At 45.6% G+C, this 18,550-nt stretch overlaps 1 protein-coding gene across 2 annotated transcripts in view; it reads right to left on the bottom strand.

Annotated features, from left to right (window-relative positions):
* Positions 1-18,550, bottom strand: part of LOC116432696 (uncharacterized) — an 87,395-nt gene that overhangs the window by 32,186 nt on the left and 36,659 nt on the right. For both annotated transcript variants that reach the window (XM_031989936.2, XM_031989937.2), the window contains exon 3: positions 15,221-15,745. In XM_031989936.2, coding sequence (XP_031845796.2) covers positions 15,221-15,745 — 525 coding nt within the window. The remainder of the gene's footprint in view (positions 1-15,220; positions 15,746-18,550) is intronic.

Below are 18,550 nucleotides of genomic sequence, written 5' to 3'. Positions count from 1 at the left end.
GAAGGAATTTAAATTTCCTTCGATAAATGAGGGACATTCGGCGAACAGATGGTGAGCATGCCATTAGGTGGTAATGCAATGTATAGGGTGTCTCCGGAGTAACCAGTTATTCCAATGGAACGCTGAAGCATCTAATTATCATATTACCATAATCACAGAAGAATTTAGAAAATCCCTCGAAGAAAATACCCTTTACAATCGATGTATCTACAATTATTTCAACTGCTTTTTCTTCGAAAAGTACACGCTCACCTTTGACTCACCCTGTACTATAAGAACGGAACATGGTCTCAAGCATTCCCATCCCTCGCTCTCTTCACCGTGATATGAATAATCGAAAGATCGCGCGGATGGGCGATTTTTCGTCGTGGATCGATCGCTGGCCGATTTTTCGCTCGGGCATCGGTCGCCGTGGGCAACGAGGAACGCGGTTCTTTGATTTAGAAGCAATATGCCGGCGCAGAGGTTGGCCATCGCTTCCTCGTCGCCTTTTTTTCCCGTCGAGCGAACGAGTGGAGGAGAGAAAGAGCGAGCGAGCAAGAAGGCCGCGGCGCGGACAATGCGTGTACGCGAAAAGAACGGGGCTGCTTACTAATTAGGGCCGGTGCATTGATAAATCGGGCCGATTATTAAAAGTCGTACGGACACGAAGGCGTGGCCCGCCCACACCGACCCTTTTCTTCTTTCCCGTTCGCCGGCGTCCTTCTTTTTGCGATCCCGCCGCCGCCGCCAGGCCTTGCGGTTTTGCGGCCGGGCAAAAATCGGGGAAGCGGAACGGGAACCGATCGCGGCGCTTTTTCCACGCGCGAAAAGCTGAAAATGATTCCTCGCGAGCACTTTAATTACTGGCGCAGCTGATGGATCCAATTGCGAGTTTTCGGATCGCGTGAACGTTGAGTTACCGATTGCAGTGCGTGTTCGACTGAACACGCGAGCGTGGCGATTAAGAAATTCTTGGGCAACCCTTGCTTTAGATGGCGAATCGCTTCGGCTGAAGCTTCAACCCTTCGCTGTGGATTATTATTTTCAGGTATGGAAGTTAGTTGAATGTTGGGTTTAAAGTGTTATGTTGGAATTCAGGATATCGTGTTTGTGCAAGAGGAGCGTAATGGTCTTGGAAATGAGGAAAAAAGAATTGCACATGGGCATTGCTCGAAGGCACAATTACATATTAATCACGGAACGAATGATATTTCTTTCAGTTATTTGTCTCTCGTTCCTGGAAGGTCTGTTCACTTTTACTTGGAAAACGTAAACGCAGTGGAAAAAACTCCGCTAACGTTCGCCCGTGCATTCCTCTCGATGATTGGCGATCGATCGATTCCACGCAGCGGAGGTCGCTCGAGAGGACGGCTGGCACGTTGTGCGTAGCGTATATGCGAAGCGAATTGGGTAACAATTCAATTAAAAATACTTTGGCTTACGGAAACGCGGAGGAAAACTGCCTCGTTCGGAGGAAGCACTTGTTTAGACCGCCATCTTGTTATTGTGTAACACACCCAACTTTATTTCTTCAAAAAAACAACCAACTCGCCCTTACAAACCTTTCCAATTAAAAACAATCTTACCAATCTTCTCTTTAATTCCCTAAATCTTTTCAAAATTACTCAAATCGAAAGTCTCATTTCTTCACGTTCATTCAAAAACACTCAACAAAAACAAATTTTCGAATCAACAATAATCCAAGCCTACAACAGTTCCCAACCAACGAATACACTTTCCTTAACCTCTTGGCGTACTATTTACTTTCGCCACTAAGCTCATGTACAATAACTATCGAAAATTTGGAAAAAATGCAACAAAATTCTCCATTCTACTTCAAGTGGAAATTTCATTTGAAGATAATACAATGATAACAGCAAAATAGTTGTTCGCAACATCGATTGTCGTTAAATTAGTCCAGAAATCTTCATCACGGCTCTCACTCGTCATACGACAAGGGGTTAACAAAACGTCGCTCAGAATATTCAAAAAGTGCCATCAGCAGCCAACTTCCCAAGAATCGCATCCCCCGGCCAGGACTCGCCTCGATTATTTATAAAATATAAAGTTCCCAAGGTCGTCTGGGAAATAATTGCGTGGATCACGCGAGGGGCGCGTGCCCGGCGAGTTTCGCACCGAATCCGGAGCGGCGGCATCGGCGCGCCAGGTGAATTCCCGCGAACACGGCGCAGGTTTTATGGCAGGGAGGCCGAAGCGTCGCGGCGCGGCGCGGCGCCGGCGTCTCCGCAATCAATACGCCGCGCCGCGGCGCAACGTCCCGTGTGCCTCCGACCTCAGCTGTTCGGGCCGCGGCGTCCACCCATGCTCGGCACTCGCCTCGTCGACGTCTTGTTTCCAATTCCGCGTCGCCGGGACGCCGAACGCCGCTGACGACGTTCGCTGAAATGGCCCCGGCTTCGAGGAATTCCAGCCAACTTTATAAACTGACGCGCACACCCGCGGACCGGGCTCTCCCGGCTCTCTTTAATTAGATGCTCCCCGGCGCTCGGGACGATTACACCCTCCCCGTATCGCGGAACTTCCATCCTGAGAGACGAGCAGCGTTTTACGCAAGGTACCTTGGGGGGAATGGAACTATCGGTGATCTTTTTTCATCGGATTTCCTGGAGGTTCAAACGATTCGAACGAAGTTTGCTGATTGGCAATTGGTGTTTGATACGCGTTGCTAGCTTGTAGAGAATGCTAACTTTGTGTTGGGAAATGGAGAATCTGCGATGGAGGTTCTTTCAGTGGAGGTTCTCTGGAAGTTGAAGCGATTGAAAGGAAGTTTACTGATTAGGAATTGGATTGTTGTTCAACCGACGCGGGGGTGTTTGATACGCTTTGCTAGCTTGTAGAGAATGGTAACTTTTGGGAAATGGATGTAGGTTCTTTTAGTGGAGGTTTTCTGGAGGTCGAAGCGATTGAAAGGAAGTTTACTGATTGGGAATTGGATTGTTGTTGAACCTGAGCGCGACTGATGGTGGTAGATTGTGGAGAATGGTAACTTTGTTTTGGTAAATGGAGAATTCGGGATGTAGGTTCTTTTAGTGGAGGTTTTCTGGAAGTTGATGCGATTGGAAGGAAGTTTACTGATTGGGAATTGGATTGTTGTTGAACCTGAGAGCGATTGATGGTGGTAGTTTGTAGAGAATGGTAACTTTGTTTTGGAAAATGGAGAATCTGCGATGTAGGTTCTTTTAGTGGAGGTTTTCTGGAAGTTCAAACGATTGGAAGGAAGTTTACTGATTGGGAATGGATTGTTGTTGAATCTGAGAGCGATTGATGGTAGATTGTGGAGAATGGTAACTTTGTGTTGGTAAATGGAGAATTCGGGATGTAGGGACTTTTGGTTAGATTTAGAGCTTCGAGGTTTGGAATTTTTGAATAGATTAGTATTTTAGAAATAGTAGGAAGATATAATGGCAATGGTACCTTATAGAAAAAGGGATTTTCATTCTGGAGAATGACAAATTTGTGATAGTTTCTTGAATTAAATGTTTTGGAATTTTGGGTCATGTGAGTTGAATATATGTGCAGCAGGGGAGAATGTTATTTTTTAAAATGGAGCTGGTAACACTTGGCACTTTCGCGAGGAATATCGCGCGGAATGAGGGACAGTAACTTTTAATGTCACGTCTGGAGGAATTCATTGCCACGGTTGGGGTGAACGACCCTCGAGAATTAAAGGGTAGCAGCGTGCGCGGGCTGCGGAGGGTGTTTCCGGTTCTGGTAGACACATTTCGGAATGGAATTACGCGCCTCACGGGAGACGGGGGTTTTTCTTCGATTTTTCTGAAAGCGGCGGCCACCGGTCACGCGTCTCGAAGGAACGGCATTTGTCACACCCTTTATTAAGAACTGCCGTTTGCTTTATCGCGCCTCTGCCCCGCCATCCCGGCGGGATCGTGATTCGAATTCAATCGGCTGGCTCGGGCCGCCTAAAAATAGCGACGAGAACAATCGGATAAACATTTCTCGCGAAGTGTTTTCGAACGATGAAGAAACACTTGCCGAGTACGCTCGATACTTTCTCCTTTATTCCGTGAAACTAAATAAACGAACCGAGGGCAAATAAACTCGACACGACCTCCGCAAGAGGAATAAAACAGTTTCGAAGAATTATAATAATCGTAACAATGGGCAAAAATATTTGAATATTTTCCTTCAAAGTTCCATTCGCAGAATATTACAGTACCGTTCGAAATTTCAAGATAATCTTTTAGCGAATATACAGAAATAAATATTTGTACACCGGGTTCAAAGAACAAAGACAGGAGATATTGAGGATGATAGGCAGACTTTGTTCCAAACGAAACAAAAGCTTTTCAAGCTCCAGGAAGCTTCGGACTAATTCGGCGAGCACTCGAATTGATTCTTAGAGCCGACGAAAATCGGCGAACGTCGAGTAGATTTCGTCCAGAGTGAAATCAGATTTCTGGTCACCGCACCCTCCGACACAGTGCCGCCAACCTCCGGCGGGCAATCAAAGCCGTTTAGAAGCACTTCGAGTGCACTTTATTGGAATAACCTAGATGTTGCGATCGAACTGCGCGAAAGGTGCCAACGGCGTCAATTCCGCTCCAGGACCCTTGAGATAGACAGAAAAAGAGGTAGGGTGGAGACAGAGAAAGAGAGAGAAAGAGAGAGAAAGCCAAGGGCTGCGGACATGGGGGTTACTAGGGCGGCCGTCAGAATTTTCCTTTCATCTCTCGATCCCCATACGCTGATTGTCAGACACGAAAATCGAGTTTGAGCCTCGCGCCGGCTGCGTAGATTGTGAACTGGAGCAAGCTATCGATGGTTCTACGCGGGGAATGGTGTGGCGAGTGTCTACTGGGTGGTCCGAAAACGGATACTCCAGAAGAAACATTTTTCTAATGAAAGTAACACAGGAAATTCGATTCTAGGATCTATCTTAGATCGTTTCAACGATTATACCGAGAGTCAGATGTCTGTTTAAACAGATGTATCGTTGATGTAGCAGTTACAGGTCTTAGCGTCACCGAATCAACACGTCGCGAGCGTTTTCTCCACTTTTTCCTCGAACGCTTTAATCTACTAACGATAACGTTACATAAGAATAATCTCCGTAATAGTGAATAAGTGGATATATCAATGATTCGACAATTGGATCACCATTTCCGAGCGTTTCCCCTAAATCCCCTGCACTCCCGAACGCGGCGACCGTTTACTTCTCCACTAATTCGATCTCCCAATCACCGAGGAACCAAATACAGCGGCGCGCGGCGTATCGAATGCCTTACGGGCAGTTCGTTACGTTCAACGTCCACGTTTTTCACGCCGAAACCGACAGACGTGACTCACTGCCAGCCACGAGACAATATAGTCCGCGACGGGGGGCGAAGGGGGGCGCACCGGAGGCAAGTGTCGCGGCGACTCGGCGTTGAAAGTCGCCGATAAACAGTGATTAGCTAAGACTCAGACCGCAGCCAGACCTTGCACGGATCGGTAGCCTTCTCTCCTCTCGCTATCTCGGGCTAATTGCACGTAATAACTAACGCGCCGTCAAGACTTCAACGCCATTTATGGCAGTTTCGCGGACGCATGAGCGAACTTCGCTCTCTTCGCCGCTTCTTTTCTCCGGCGTTCCGGCCGGAGAGGAACCCGACGGACGTTCGGTCGTCGACGGATTCAAATAATAACGGGGACCTCGAAGAAAACGTTCCCCTCAATTTTTGAACGCGTGACATTAGTACTGCAACGTATCTTCAATAATTCTTACGATCCTGATGTCAATCGTAACATCGAAATTCTCGAATCTTTTAACCCTTTGCCGGACATCATTTTGGCGAGATGAAATCTTCATATTTGGAGTATCAACCCTTTGCACTCGAGAGTCGCCTTTCAGTCGCCATTTGATTTGACCCAAGAAAATTGTAAAATTGAAAATTCAATATTTAATTTTATATAAGATATCAGCACATGGAACATCGAAGTAAAATAGTTCTGTCACTTAATTTATGCGAGGCATTTCTGTATGCTAGTTGCGAAAAATATTACTGACGTTTCATCAGAAAATAATGAATTATTGAGAAAAATATTCTCGAGTGCAAAGGGTTAAGTTTCAAACAAATGATTTAATTAGTCGAATAATAAGAGATCAGTGTACAGTTTCCTTTTGTTCCATTGTTTAAGCATTCAGTATATAATTTAGCATCATATGTTGTCAGCTGTGTGTACTTTAACCCTTCGCACTCCGAATTTCGTTCGCAGTTTTCCCTCGATAACTCTGTGTTATTACGATATTTTACTTGAAATGCATTTTAAAAAATAATTAATTTGTAGAGAGCAATGTAAACGATTCTTCTTATTAATGATATTGAAAATAACAGAATAATACAATCTATTTTAAAAATATCTCGACAAAGAATCACACCTGTGAATAAAACCGATGTCGAGTGACGCGCGACATAGGAGTGCAAAGGGTTAAAGTGTTTTCGTCCGCAAAAGGTTAATTCGTGAATCCTCAAATTTCCAACCGTCCGATGATTCTAGAGTCAACTTAGCACTAGGCAAACTGATATATGAGTCAATCGAAATTGAAATTGGATTCTTAAAAAGATGAACAATTAATTAGACTAGTTTTATCGTAAATATTCTCAACGGTTTCCACCGTTGATTTCGTATATCTTTGTTTCCCAATATTTCAATGAAAAATGGATTGTCCGCGAATATTCCGTGAATTCTCCCGAATCTGCCGGGAACAGGGAAATTTTCGTGTCCAGAGAAAACGGGAAACGAAAATCCTTCCTCTCGTTCTGCCCGCGTCAGAGGGAAATCTGGGTCATTCGCACCAGCGCGCAAGACGAGTATTCCCGTCATTACTCACCGTTAATTACTCGCGAGCTGGGGACGGTGTCGATCGAGGAATTCCTCGCCTAAGAGGCCGGCCGGAGTCGTTTGAAACGCGCGGCCTCTTACGACTCTGTGCCAGGCTTAATGACTCCGGGATGCATTTTGGGTCAATAGTTACGAGTAAGAAGAAAACGGCCGGCTTTGTCAACCCTCCGCGTTGAAACCGGCGAACGGGCAACGCTGAAACTCTGGCCACTGTCGTTTCATCCTTTATTTCGCCCGTCGTTTCGGCGAAACGTGCGTGATCGATAACGCGCCTAACGAGAATGCAATTATCGAGTGTGACTGAAACGCGGCTAAGATTATCAGAAATGCGAATAAGACAAAGATCTGCGAGAGATCGGTATGATCCTCGAGTGAATCCTTAACCCTTAGCAATCCTATGTCAAGTCAGACTATTTTATTGCACACTCTACCTGTTTTAATAATTTTTTCTATATTTATTTGTGGTATCACAATTGTACCATTTAACACTAAAACTACCAGACGGGTCAAATGACCCACGATGTCTTCTTTTTGCAATTATTAGAAAGCTAACAAATGTTTCTCTGAGAAATTATTAAACAAGTTCATTTAGCACTACGCAAATTGAATTGTAAATCAATTGAAGTCTGAACAGATGCACTCTTGGAGTTTCTATAGAAATTTTAAACAGTTAATTGATCTCGGTAGTTTTAGTGTTGAAGGTAACGTTTCAGTGACTACTAAATATTCTCGAATAAATAAATAGAGCGTCATATTAAGCTGCAATTGAATGAACTTCGACGTGGACCTCAAAGTGAGAAACCAAGAGCACTTCGGACCGCAAAGGGTTAACGATTCAGCGTTTCGAAAGATCTGGCATTGAGAGGATGATTGGTAACGTTTGCCGGAAGATTTGCCGCAGTAAAAATCGGCGATAAATCGAATGACTAAGAGAGAGGCGGGGTTCATATTTACGATAACGCCGAAGTTCGCAGATATAGAGCAGCATCGTCCAAGTTTAGACGCCATGCAGATAGGTCTGAAATGAATCACTCACGCCTTTTCAGAATACAGGATACGTCACTGTTAACAACGCTACTCGGAAACCGGGCTGTTACATTATATTTAGAAGACGGTGTTCCGGTCGCGACGGAATGAATCGATTGCTCTATGAGACGGTGACTCGCGAGAGCAATCGGCGCGCTCCAGCCGATTACTCGAACCTGTTTCCTTGGAAACTGAGAATGGTAAACTTGCTGTGGGGAAGAATGTGTTTGCTCGGTTAACACTAGATCCACGGAACACGTCCATCTGACGGATATTGCATTTTTTGAACATTGGCGACAGTTCAAGTTGTTTTTGACGGATGCCATTATGCGAACATACTGCTCTGTTTTTGAAAGAATAATTCCTGCAATCTATATGAACAAATATAGCAGTCTTCTACGAATAATAGAGTAAAGTGTAGAATAATCTAGTGTTAACATATTGATTGTCGAGCCAGTAAAAAATTCTATAATGTTGAAATTCGATTTTAAGTTTGTAAATCATTGTTGAAATACTGCGATTATAGAGGGGAATTCCATGGGCCTGAACCATAACTTTCTTACCGTTTTGTCTTTGAAGATATGGATGTTATAAATTTATCAATTTTACTGCTCTGTTCCTAATCGATGAAAACACGACGTTTATCTCTGCGTTCAACGGTAAATCGAAGTTTCCAAACAGAAATTTCGCGTTAAGAATGTTCCCAATGCTCTCAGAAATTCGTGCACGCGCCGCTATTTTCGCTGCTCGACGAAAAAGAAATATTTTCCCAGCGTTCCAGAAAGTAAACGCCGGCAAAAACTTTATGAAACGGAATTTCTTCTGCAGCATTCGCGCGAACGCGCGTGTATACTTATCGCCGGAAATGAAGTGCAGGCTGAATATCCGCAGAAAATATCAGTCGGAAAGAAGTTGAGAAAATATTTTTCCTCCGATAATGAGGAGCTCGCAGATAAAGGAGGAACCGAGGGAAGGATGAGCTTTATCGCGCTCGAAGCAACGCGAGATTAAGGTTAGGCGTATCTTCACCCACATCCACCGCGAAGATTGGAATCTGCATCGCTATTTTTGTATCAGTGTGTCACTAAGATATTGTTTCGTAACGGACGGATACTTCTTACGAACCACTGAATCCAATAACAAGATAATCCGCTAAATTCCATTATAAAACGAACAATATAACATCTAAATATCTTTCGAAAAAAATGACGGAGTTATCTGTAAAACCATCAGCATTCTAAAAATTCTATTTTCCAGCGTCAAAAGCTAAAAGCTATCGATTCTCTTTGAAATAAATAATAAATTTCGTTAAGGATCGTTAGTTACACATTATTACGTTAAACGTTTCATGAGAAAAATTGCGTCGCATTAATATTTTAATACCAGTCATGTCATCATCGGTAAAAAATTATATTTTCCAACGTCTTAAAAATTAAAAGCTATCGATTCTCTTTGAAATAAATAATAAATTTCGTTAAGGATGGTTAGTTACACATTATTACGTTAAATGTATCACGAGAAAGGTAGCATGGAATTAATATTTTAATATCAGTCGGGTCGGAGAAAGCTCGAGTTTTTTTCTTTTCAGGAGCTCCGGCAAATCGGGTTAGCCGATATCCTAGCAGGAGAAAGGAAGCTCGTCCTTCGTGGAAAGTTCGAGGACTTTGCGCTTGAACTTGATACGAAATGGGCTAACGGCGATCAATACGACGAGCTTTCGGCGCTTGCGAGCCGAAGCTCCGGCTGGCATGGCCTGCGGAGTGAGACCACCCTGGAAGCTACGGCCGGAGAAGCCACCATGCTCGGGCTATCATCATGGGAATCTCCATAGACGCATGAATACAACGGAAGAAAGTCTAGACGAATTGATTTCTTCCTCGAGGCTCGTTGAACGCACTCGAACGCACCGTAATCTCGCCTCTCATGTGAAATTATTGGACTCGCAATTAAACACTTCAGTGGCTTCTTTCCATTGGACTGGTAGATATTTTTCAAAGGTAAAGTAATTCGCTTGCAAACTCGATACTTTCTTTTCGTTCTGAACAATATGGCGAAAGTGATCAAATGTGTTTGAATAGATGGAAAATATTTAGAAAACGGAAGGATGAGGATTTTATATTTTTCTAGTGTCACGCGTTGCAAGATAAGGAACTTCTAGGAATTTAAGGCGATTTTTATGATAATTTAGAAGATAGTTTCTAACATAAGGAAAAGACTTGTTTTTCTGTAAATGGGACTTCGAAGTTCTGATGGATTATCAGAGGCAATTGGAAGTGGTGTTCTCTGTATGTTTCATGAACCACAGGGCAATTCCAATGATTCACCGTCGTTTCGCCGTTTCGAGGTGAGATATGGGAGTAGCTGTACCTATAGTCAGAGCTTTTTTCTAATCGATACCACGACCGACTCGCGTCTGAGTTCCTCCTTGGGCGGAATTTGCGTCTCAACAGCTGATTGCACAGCTGTAGGGCGTGGGCGTTCGATCGAATGAAAGGACTCGCGTTTTCTATTGCAAACTCCTGCAGAAAATCCGTTCCTCCCTAAAGAGATCATAGATCTTCGAGTACCTAGTGATCAATTACACTTCATTCTGACTGAATATTTTCATCCGAAGCACCAACCCAACGATTATACGAACAGATCATTGTAAACAACATTAACGTATGTTTTTCTTAATTATATTTTCAAATGAACACGACTGTCGAACAAACAACCGTTTGTCCTTTGTACGTCAACGTCGTACCTTCGGTTCCCACCTTAATCCTCCATTAACGACTCGACGAGCCGATTAATTCTGAATCACTGCGGTGATTATCCGGCTCGCGACGGAATAATAAAATTCAATTGCAAAAGCGATACGGATTCTGCGTACTTACGATGTTACATAACTCCTCACCGAGCTCGTTCGAGTATCGATATTATTAATATTTATAAACCCCGACCACTCGAACAGCCTCACTTTCTTTTTCCGCCGCTAATATTCACCCTGACTCAGCTAATCTCTATCGAGTTCCATCGAACTATTACAATCCGTCAATAGAGAACGCGATCGTACATAATTGAATATCATTAGATTCTAATAATATTCTAATAATAGTTCCGAGTTGCTAAACCGTTCCGGTTCTTCGCTGAAAAATCACGTTCGCGGAATGATCCGCACCAATGCGTATTATCGTGCCGACGAACGTTGTGTCCCAGTGAACATTGAACGTTGCTCGGCCGAACGGCCGCCATCTTGACCGCGCACCCTCGGCAAAAGGACAACCGGCAAGTTTCGCAATTTTCCACGCGGCGGAAACTTTGTCGCGACGGTGAATTTAATTACCCACACAACAGACTCCCACGACGGTGCCGCGGGAACACGTGGACACACCGTTGGAAGTTCGCCGCGCGCCACCGCTATCGACCTATACAGATTTCCCTTTCGTTTCTGCCCTTTATGGAGCGCGCGGTGACACTGCATCTGCACCGTTCGCATTCATACGCGACAACCGTGCCGGGGATAAATCTCCGCGCAATGCAGCTGCGACTCCGTATATGATCCTCCGTGGCCCCCTAAGAAACCGTTCCGTGCAACATGTGCCGGTACCCCGCATGCAAATTCGCTAAACAACCGTGCGACCCTGCACAGTGGGAACGCGGCCGTAGGGCATCGGTAGACATTCGGCTGAGACGAAACGAGGGGCGAGATGCAACGCGTTTAAATGCATTGCCACGGTGTTGCCTCCATAATTGTTCCATTGCGGGGACATTTTTCAGGCAATTATCGAGACAGGTAGCTGTTCGATGGATTTAGCGTGATGATATGAATCTGTGTTGCCTCTGTAACTGTATCGCGGGGACCTTTTTGGGGCAATTATCGAGGCAGGTAGCTGATGGAGCGTGTAATATGAATCTATAGTTTGATCGGAGTTTGGTAAGGAAGTTCATGCTCCCAGGAAATAAACAAAGAATACTGTTGCTATGGGAAGATTCCTGAGACAATTATCGAGGCAATTAGCTAATTCTCCCGTCGCGGGAAGATGGAATTACAGTGCCGAGTCTAATGTTAGATACAGTATTAAGTGAAACATTATGCTCTAATCTTCAGGCAGCTGTGTACGAATCACAGGAAGAAAACTAGAAGGATGCTGTTTGAAGACAAGCAGATGATTAACTTATCTTTCCCACTGGGGAATGCGAAGATTTCCCAGAGCACAGCGTCGAGTCGAATGACTACAATTTCCAGCGACCGCGGAGAATCTAGCAGGCTGTGGGATCGCGATCCATTGTCTCTAATTGATGACTCTAATCTCTCGGTGGTCTAGAAGAAATGTTTCCCCGGTTCAAATCCGAAACCCGTTAGACGGAGTGTCGGGTATCTCGACGCCAGTATTTCATTCGTATGAATTCTCGCGCGAGAGCGTATCGGCGGGCTGCTCTTCTCCCGTTCCGCAGGCGGACTAGTCAGGGGGTCGGCCATGTTCTAAACAACCAGTGGGTAAATCCCTGGGATGCCGAAGCGTGTTTTAAAGAGCATACCGTGGATAGTTGCGCCGCACAGCCGACGAAACGGGACAGCTTTGTTATTTTAATTCCTCGGCCTGATTGCTGCTTCCATGGGAAAACTCGAGCGTCCTTCTTAGCTGCCCGCGAAACCGCGCGCGTGACTCACGGGTAATCTACGTCCACGAGCAATGATTTATGCCGTGAGAAAGATGAAAAATCATTAAACACCGAGAATAGAATGTCTCGAGAAAGAAACTTCTCAATTAGTAAAAGGTTGATCGCATCTTTGGGTTAGATCTTCGTGTCGTTTAGTCCTCGAATATAATGAACTTATGGTCCCAGGTGATAATTAAACAAACGAAAACTGAAAAGTTCACGTCACTAGAAACGGAATTGTAAATCGTTCGATTCGACGCTAACGCGTCGCGCAAGCGACTTTTACAAAATGGCGGACGCCCGGCTACAGCGAGTCACACGTTCGAAGATGAGTGCTAATCGTCGAATGAAAAATGTAAGAGAATATCTCCTCAACGTTCGTCCGATTTATCAGTGAAATTATTCAGCTCCAGAGACGCTTCCAGCCGTTTAACGGCTGGTCTCCGCGAGCCGTTGCGACACGGTGCACACGCGCGCCTGCACCCGCGATGCACACGAGATTTATCTATGCAACGGTCGCATGTACCGGACGACGTTCACCGGTGCGTTCGGAATTCCGCGGCGAGGGAAAATGTCCTGGAATTCTCGAATGCATCGCGAGCCGCGATAAAGTCGAGAGTCTCAGCGCGTTGTTCGACGTGTGTCGCTCGGCTCCCCGCGCGCGGAAAAAGCGTCGCGCGGTGTTTTCGAGCCTTTCAGCGCGGAACTAACGGCGCCTCGGCGACTTTGACACGACTAAAAGAGCACCGGCGACAAGAAACGCTCGTTAATCCGTTCCGACGCCGCGTTTTCGACTTTATCGCGCGACAGTCTCGGTCTTTTGCATGTCTCACCCTTTCAGCGGCGAGACTGGATATATCCGCTCTGATTAATCGCTAATATAATTGCTACAAACTAACAGTACGAACACGTTCGAATATAATACTATCTAATAGCCAATGCGATCGTCGGTTGCTTTCGTAGCAAAGATGAATTCCATTAGAAATCATTATTAATTATCCGACCGACCCACTGCGGAAAGTAAAATAAGCAGTTTATTGCTCTCTACATCGTCGTAATCGGCGCGATCTGCAGCGGATAAACTTCTGTCCCTCGAATCCATCGTTTCGGAGCGGATCTGCCAGCCACGGACATTCACGCGAACGTTTCGAGGACTGTAATGCGCGTGAACCCGTGAAAATAAGTCACGGCGTTTCGGACGCGGAATATTTACGGCGTTGCTCCCCGCCGACCGTGAATATCGCGAGATCAAGAATAAGAGAGTACCTAGTTGCTCGCAACCGAGCGTTGAAAGGCGAAAGAAACGTTCCCGATAAACGTATTCCTCCCTTTCGCGGCGCTAATAATTCATGTTCCATAATTCATGTTTATCGGTGGCCAACCACAGCTGGCTGCCCGCTCGGCTCCGTCCCGCGGATCGAAAAAGAAGAAGAGAGGAATTATGGGTACAAATTAATTCATCGCTTCGCATTCTGCCGCCTCGTGAATGATTTTCGAGTTACGGTCAATTACCGGATGGAGATATCCCTATGCTAAAACGTGTGAACCCCTCGGGTAATGATTCGCAGCCTCGAAATAGGCCGAGAGTCCCTGATCGAACGCGTGTAAACCCCTGATAAACGTAGTCATCGTTTTCTAATAAGAAACTCAAGTGTCTACGGAATATTGATACTTTATATTACATAAACGTTGTAACGTGTTGTATACAGATTACTTTTCACGTATAATTCACCGTAAACTAGTCGATAATGAACAGGTAATTACCGATAGATCGCGTGTATGAAATTTTAGACGCTATTACGGAACTTTAGAGTATCGGCAGTTCGTGGCCCCGCTTCCGATCAAGTAATTCGATTTGCAGGTGGTCCAAGAGGCTCGCGGAACACCCGGTAAATGGCTCGGTTACACGAGAAACGACAGTCTAAAACGTTGCGCTTGATAACTTTCTTCCGGAGCCGGGCCGGCAGGCCGGCCGTGGTCGTTTTGCGCGCGACTCGTAAATCGTATTAGCATGACACTGAGCAAAAACCGTTCGCGAGATAGGTAGGTGCATGTAGCTCCCAGTCGAAGCGTTTCCCTAGCCTCTAAATGGATAATGAGCATTAAATCACTCGCTAAATGTTACGCACTGGCGTCGGATAAATGCGACCGTGGGCCGAACAGGCGTAATTGCTCATTCTGTTTGACCGATGGAACCGATCGGGACCTCGGTTACCAGCCGATCGTAAATACTTTGTTACGCGTACGCGTGGATCGCTCGGCTAGAACGGTTTTTCGTCGATTAGCGTCGCCGGCGAGATCATTCGCGAGCTACAATAGCGGAAGTTGTCTCGAAACGCCGTCAAAGACGCCTTTCATGAAATTCTTATCAGTACGCTGTGAATGTTGACGCGAGCATAGATTCTCATTGATTCCTACGAGTCGAGAAGAAAAACAAACCTGACAAATATATCACACTTCTTTGCATAGATTTCGAAACTCTTAATCCGCTGTTATACAAAATAACGCGTATATCTTTAAACAGACTGAAGTGTTTTTGTTGAAAGCATTAGAATTCCTTGCTCAATATTCCTTTGCGCGGAAAAAAAACTGTAAAAGCCTTTGTATCCTCGTAAACATCCGCGGCCTGTTAGCGATAAGAACAAAGGCGCCTTTGATCCAGCGCGAAAGAGGAATCGAGAATCGACTGAAATCCAAGACTCACCATCTCGTCGAGGCTCTTCAGATCGTTGGTGACGATCTGCGGCTGCGGCCCGTAGATCAGGCAAGGCTCCTCCTGCTGCATGTCCGCGTACTCGTCGTCGCTCTCCTCGTTTCCGGTGTTCCCGTGGGCGCCGTTCGCCGCTTTGTTCTCCGCCGCGATCTCCCTGTCGATCTGCCTTTCCATCTGCACGAGCATCGGCGCCAACATTCCGAATTTCGCGCCTCTCCTTGCGACCTCCAGGAGACAGAGGATCACATGGCGCTCGTTCTTGCGCATGATCAGGTCGTCCGTCTCGAAGAGGAGGCACTCGATGATGCCCAGGCTGTTCCGGCACCAGCCGATGAAATTGGAGACGTTGTCGCGGGCGAAGAACGTGCCGGCCTTCGCGTTCGGCAGGAAGGCCACGTCGCTTAACTGGCTCATCGGCAACGCGAGCGACGAGGTTATCGAACGTGTCATCGAGATCTTGCGCGCCTGACGACGCGCCACATAGTCGGCCGCCGACTTGCGCACGTTGTTCGCGTGCTGCAATCAAATAAGAACCGTGTTAATCTTGAACATCTGGTTTCTAATCCTTGGAACAATAGGGAGTTTGGATTGATAAGGTGATCGACACACTTAGAGAGTTATATCTTTGATAATAGTTATAATGTAAAACGAGTACATGTTCGGTGTTGCGAAATTTCCTGCTTCTACTGACATTCAAAATCAATAATGCTATATAGATTATGTGGAACACGGAAAGTTCAGATTCATTTGTTCGGTGGTTGATCTGTACAGGGGATACCAGAAATCAACCATCTTAATTTCCATTAAACGCCCAGTGCCACGTTAACGACGCGCCGTCTTGAATTTTTCATCGAATAATTAGCGTTCCTGAACATCTCTAACAAGAATCTCGGCGTGCCGGCTCTGACATTCACCGATCGAACGACGCCGGGTAAAGGCGGCGGCGGCGGCGGCACGATCGAGCTCCGTGGCTCGTTTACTCGCGCTGATTAAAGAGTCAAACAGACACCGATAGCATCTTAACACCCGCGAAGCTAATTGTTCCATTAATAATAAGCGGTACCCAGCCGCCGCGATCTCCGCCGCGGACGATAAGTACCGCCGCGGCCATGTCCACCGATGCACTTTTATTATTGACGCATCTGAGCAACCGCTCTGATGATAATTGGATATCAAGGGGTGATGTAAATGAGCGAGGCCGGCCCCGCGCGTCTAATAACAGGTTCTCACCGCGCTCGCTGTCTATTCGTTTAATACCGTACGCCGGATCTGTTATTTTCCGATGCGGTTAACGACGCCCCATCATTTTTCCCAGGCTTCGATTAATTAAAAGTGACCCGTGCAGTGAAATCGCGCGAACACCTTTAGCGTCAAACTACCGTCTCTTCCAATGAGAAAATCTTTCGATGGATAAAGAACTCCTTTCTTTGCGCCTCGACGCTTTGCTAGAAATAAGAAAAGGCATTGTTTATCAATAAACACATTCGTTTAATCGATTCTATTCGTATTTATTCATTTATTGTTTGTATCCCATTCGTTTCGATGCTAAGTTTCCGTGGAAAGTAGCTGTCAGCCGACGCCATTTTCAGTTTCTGCGTAAACATGGCGACTTGGGAGGTTAGGAGTCCCTGGCCGAAGTCGTGCGAACCCCGGACGAGTTCCACGAACTTTCTTAGGATATCCAAGACCCACCGGAAGGTTTCAAGTGCACTTCTTTTTTTCATTCACTCCTGCGATCATCCAGCACCATATGAATCACTGTTGTTTGCCTTTTTATTCGATCCATTAAGCCTGTTCTGATTTATTGCTCGTCGAGCGACTGACTCTGACTTGCACGCTGCCAACCCTATCTGGACCGCTTGTGTACACACGGTATTTACACGGGAATCCGATCAATGGGGCAATTCTTGCGTTCTGCGGGCGGGAGTGGGACATCTGCGGGCCAACTGGAACCGAGGGGCCCAGTTGTATATTATTCGATAATCTCGACAAATATTTTCCTTCGTTTAATATCGTGACGGGGAGGAATTTTCGACCAATGCGGGCGAATGAAAAAAAACGAGATGAAATATTAATTTCATTGTCCGGGTGAGTGGATTCACGACGAATACAGGGAAACACAGTGGCTGGAAAATATCCAATATCGTCGGATTTCCATTAACTCCACGTGTCCGAGCCCGCGCTATGAGTAACCTTACACTCGGTCCACAACGGAACTCGGTTTTTATCGACATATGCGGTTTCCACTGCATCCACAGAAGGCTCTCGCACTTTTCAGCCGGACACTGCAGTCGTTCGACATGAGGCTATCCATTCACGTCGGAAATTGCGCGCGGTTGCTTTTATAAACACAGGGGAAGAACGAGAGAAGAGAAAAGAGTAGCGAGTATCGAAGATCAGATACGCGATGTATAATAACAAGCCGATTGACTGAGCCTTGCGAAATTTAATATACACTTTTTTCCCCTCGGCTAATCCAGCCGACTTACGAGGTCAGTGTCACGTAGATCGCTCCGTTCTCATCTCACTTTCACTGTACCACTGACGCACTTCGCGCCAGCTGAGACTTCAGACTTTTCAAGATCGCGTCAATCGTTTCTGCGAATTTCGCCCCGCGAAATAGTCGTTTTATTTATGATTTTACGAGTGTAACGGGGTCCGGCGAAGTCGTTCGAGTAGTCTAAGAACAGCTCAAGGCTCCGTTTCAACGAATTACATTGCAAACTAGTAATATCTTGTTGGCAATGCTGAAACAAGTAGGCGAACTTGTAACAAGTGGTTCACCGTTCTTTAAAAACGAAGTCGTAAATGTTAATCCTTTAAGATTTATTTAATAATAACAGATGACACAGATTTATAACTTAAAAAGTTGCGAAAGAAAGAATCGAGGTTATGAAGAGGGTAATAAATGTTTGGATAACAACAATGGAATGTTCTGTATTAGCAATGTCGGATGCCGTTGTGGTTGAAAGAAAGCCCGAAGATTAATTTCTTCTCGGGGTAATAAATAATAATTGAATAATGGATAGTTCGTGGTAATCGTTTTACAGGGAACAAGCGACCGGTGTGATTCACGACGCGTATCTGCCACTGCTACTGTTAATCCGACCGGGCGACTTGATAAAACAGTTAAAGAGGTCAAGCCCGCAGACGCTGATCGATTGTTCCGTAATTTTTCATTTCCTGTCTCGATACGCTACCATGAATTTCAACGCTCTCGCCGCGCCAAAGACGTTACAACAACGGTGTCCCCTGGCCGAACCCTTCTGGGAAACCAATATAACCAGACGATTCGCTCCTCCTTTTTAAGCGCCGCCATCC

Source organism: Nomia melanderi, chromosome 1, assembly GCF_051020985.1.
Source record: "Nomia melanderi isolate GNS246 chromosome 1, iyNomMela1, whole genome shotgun sequence".
NCBI classification, from domain to species: Eukaryota; Metazoa; Arthropoda; class Insecta; order Hymenoptera; family Halictidae; genus Nomia; species Nomia melanderi.
This window is presented reverse-complemented; position numbering and strand designations above follow the sequence as displayed.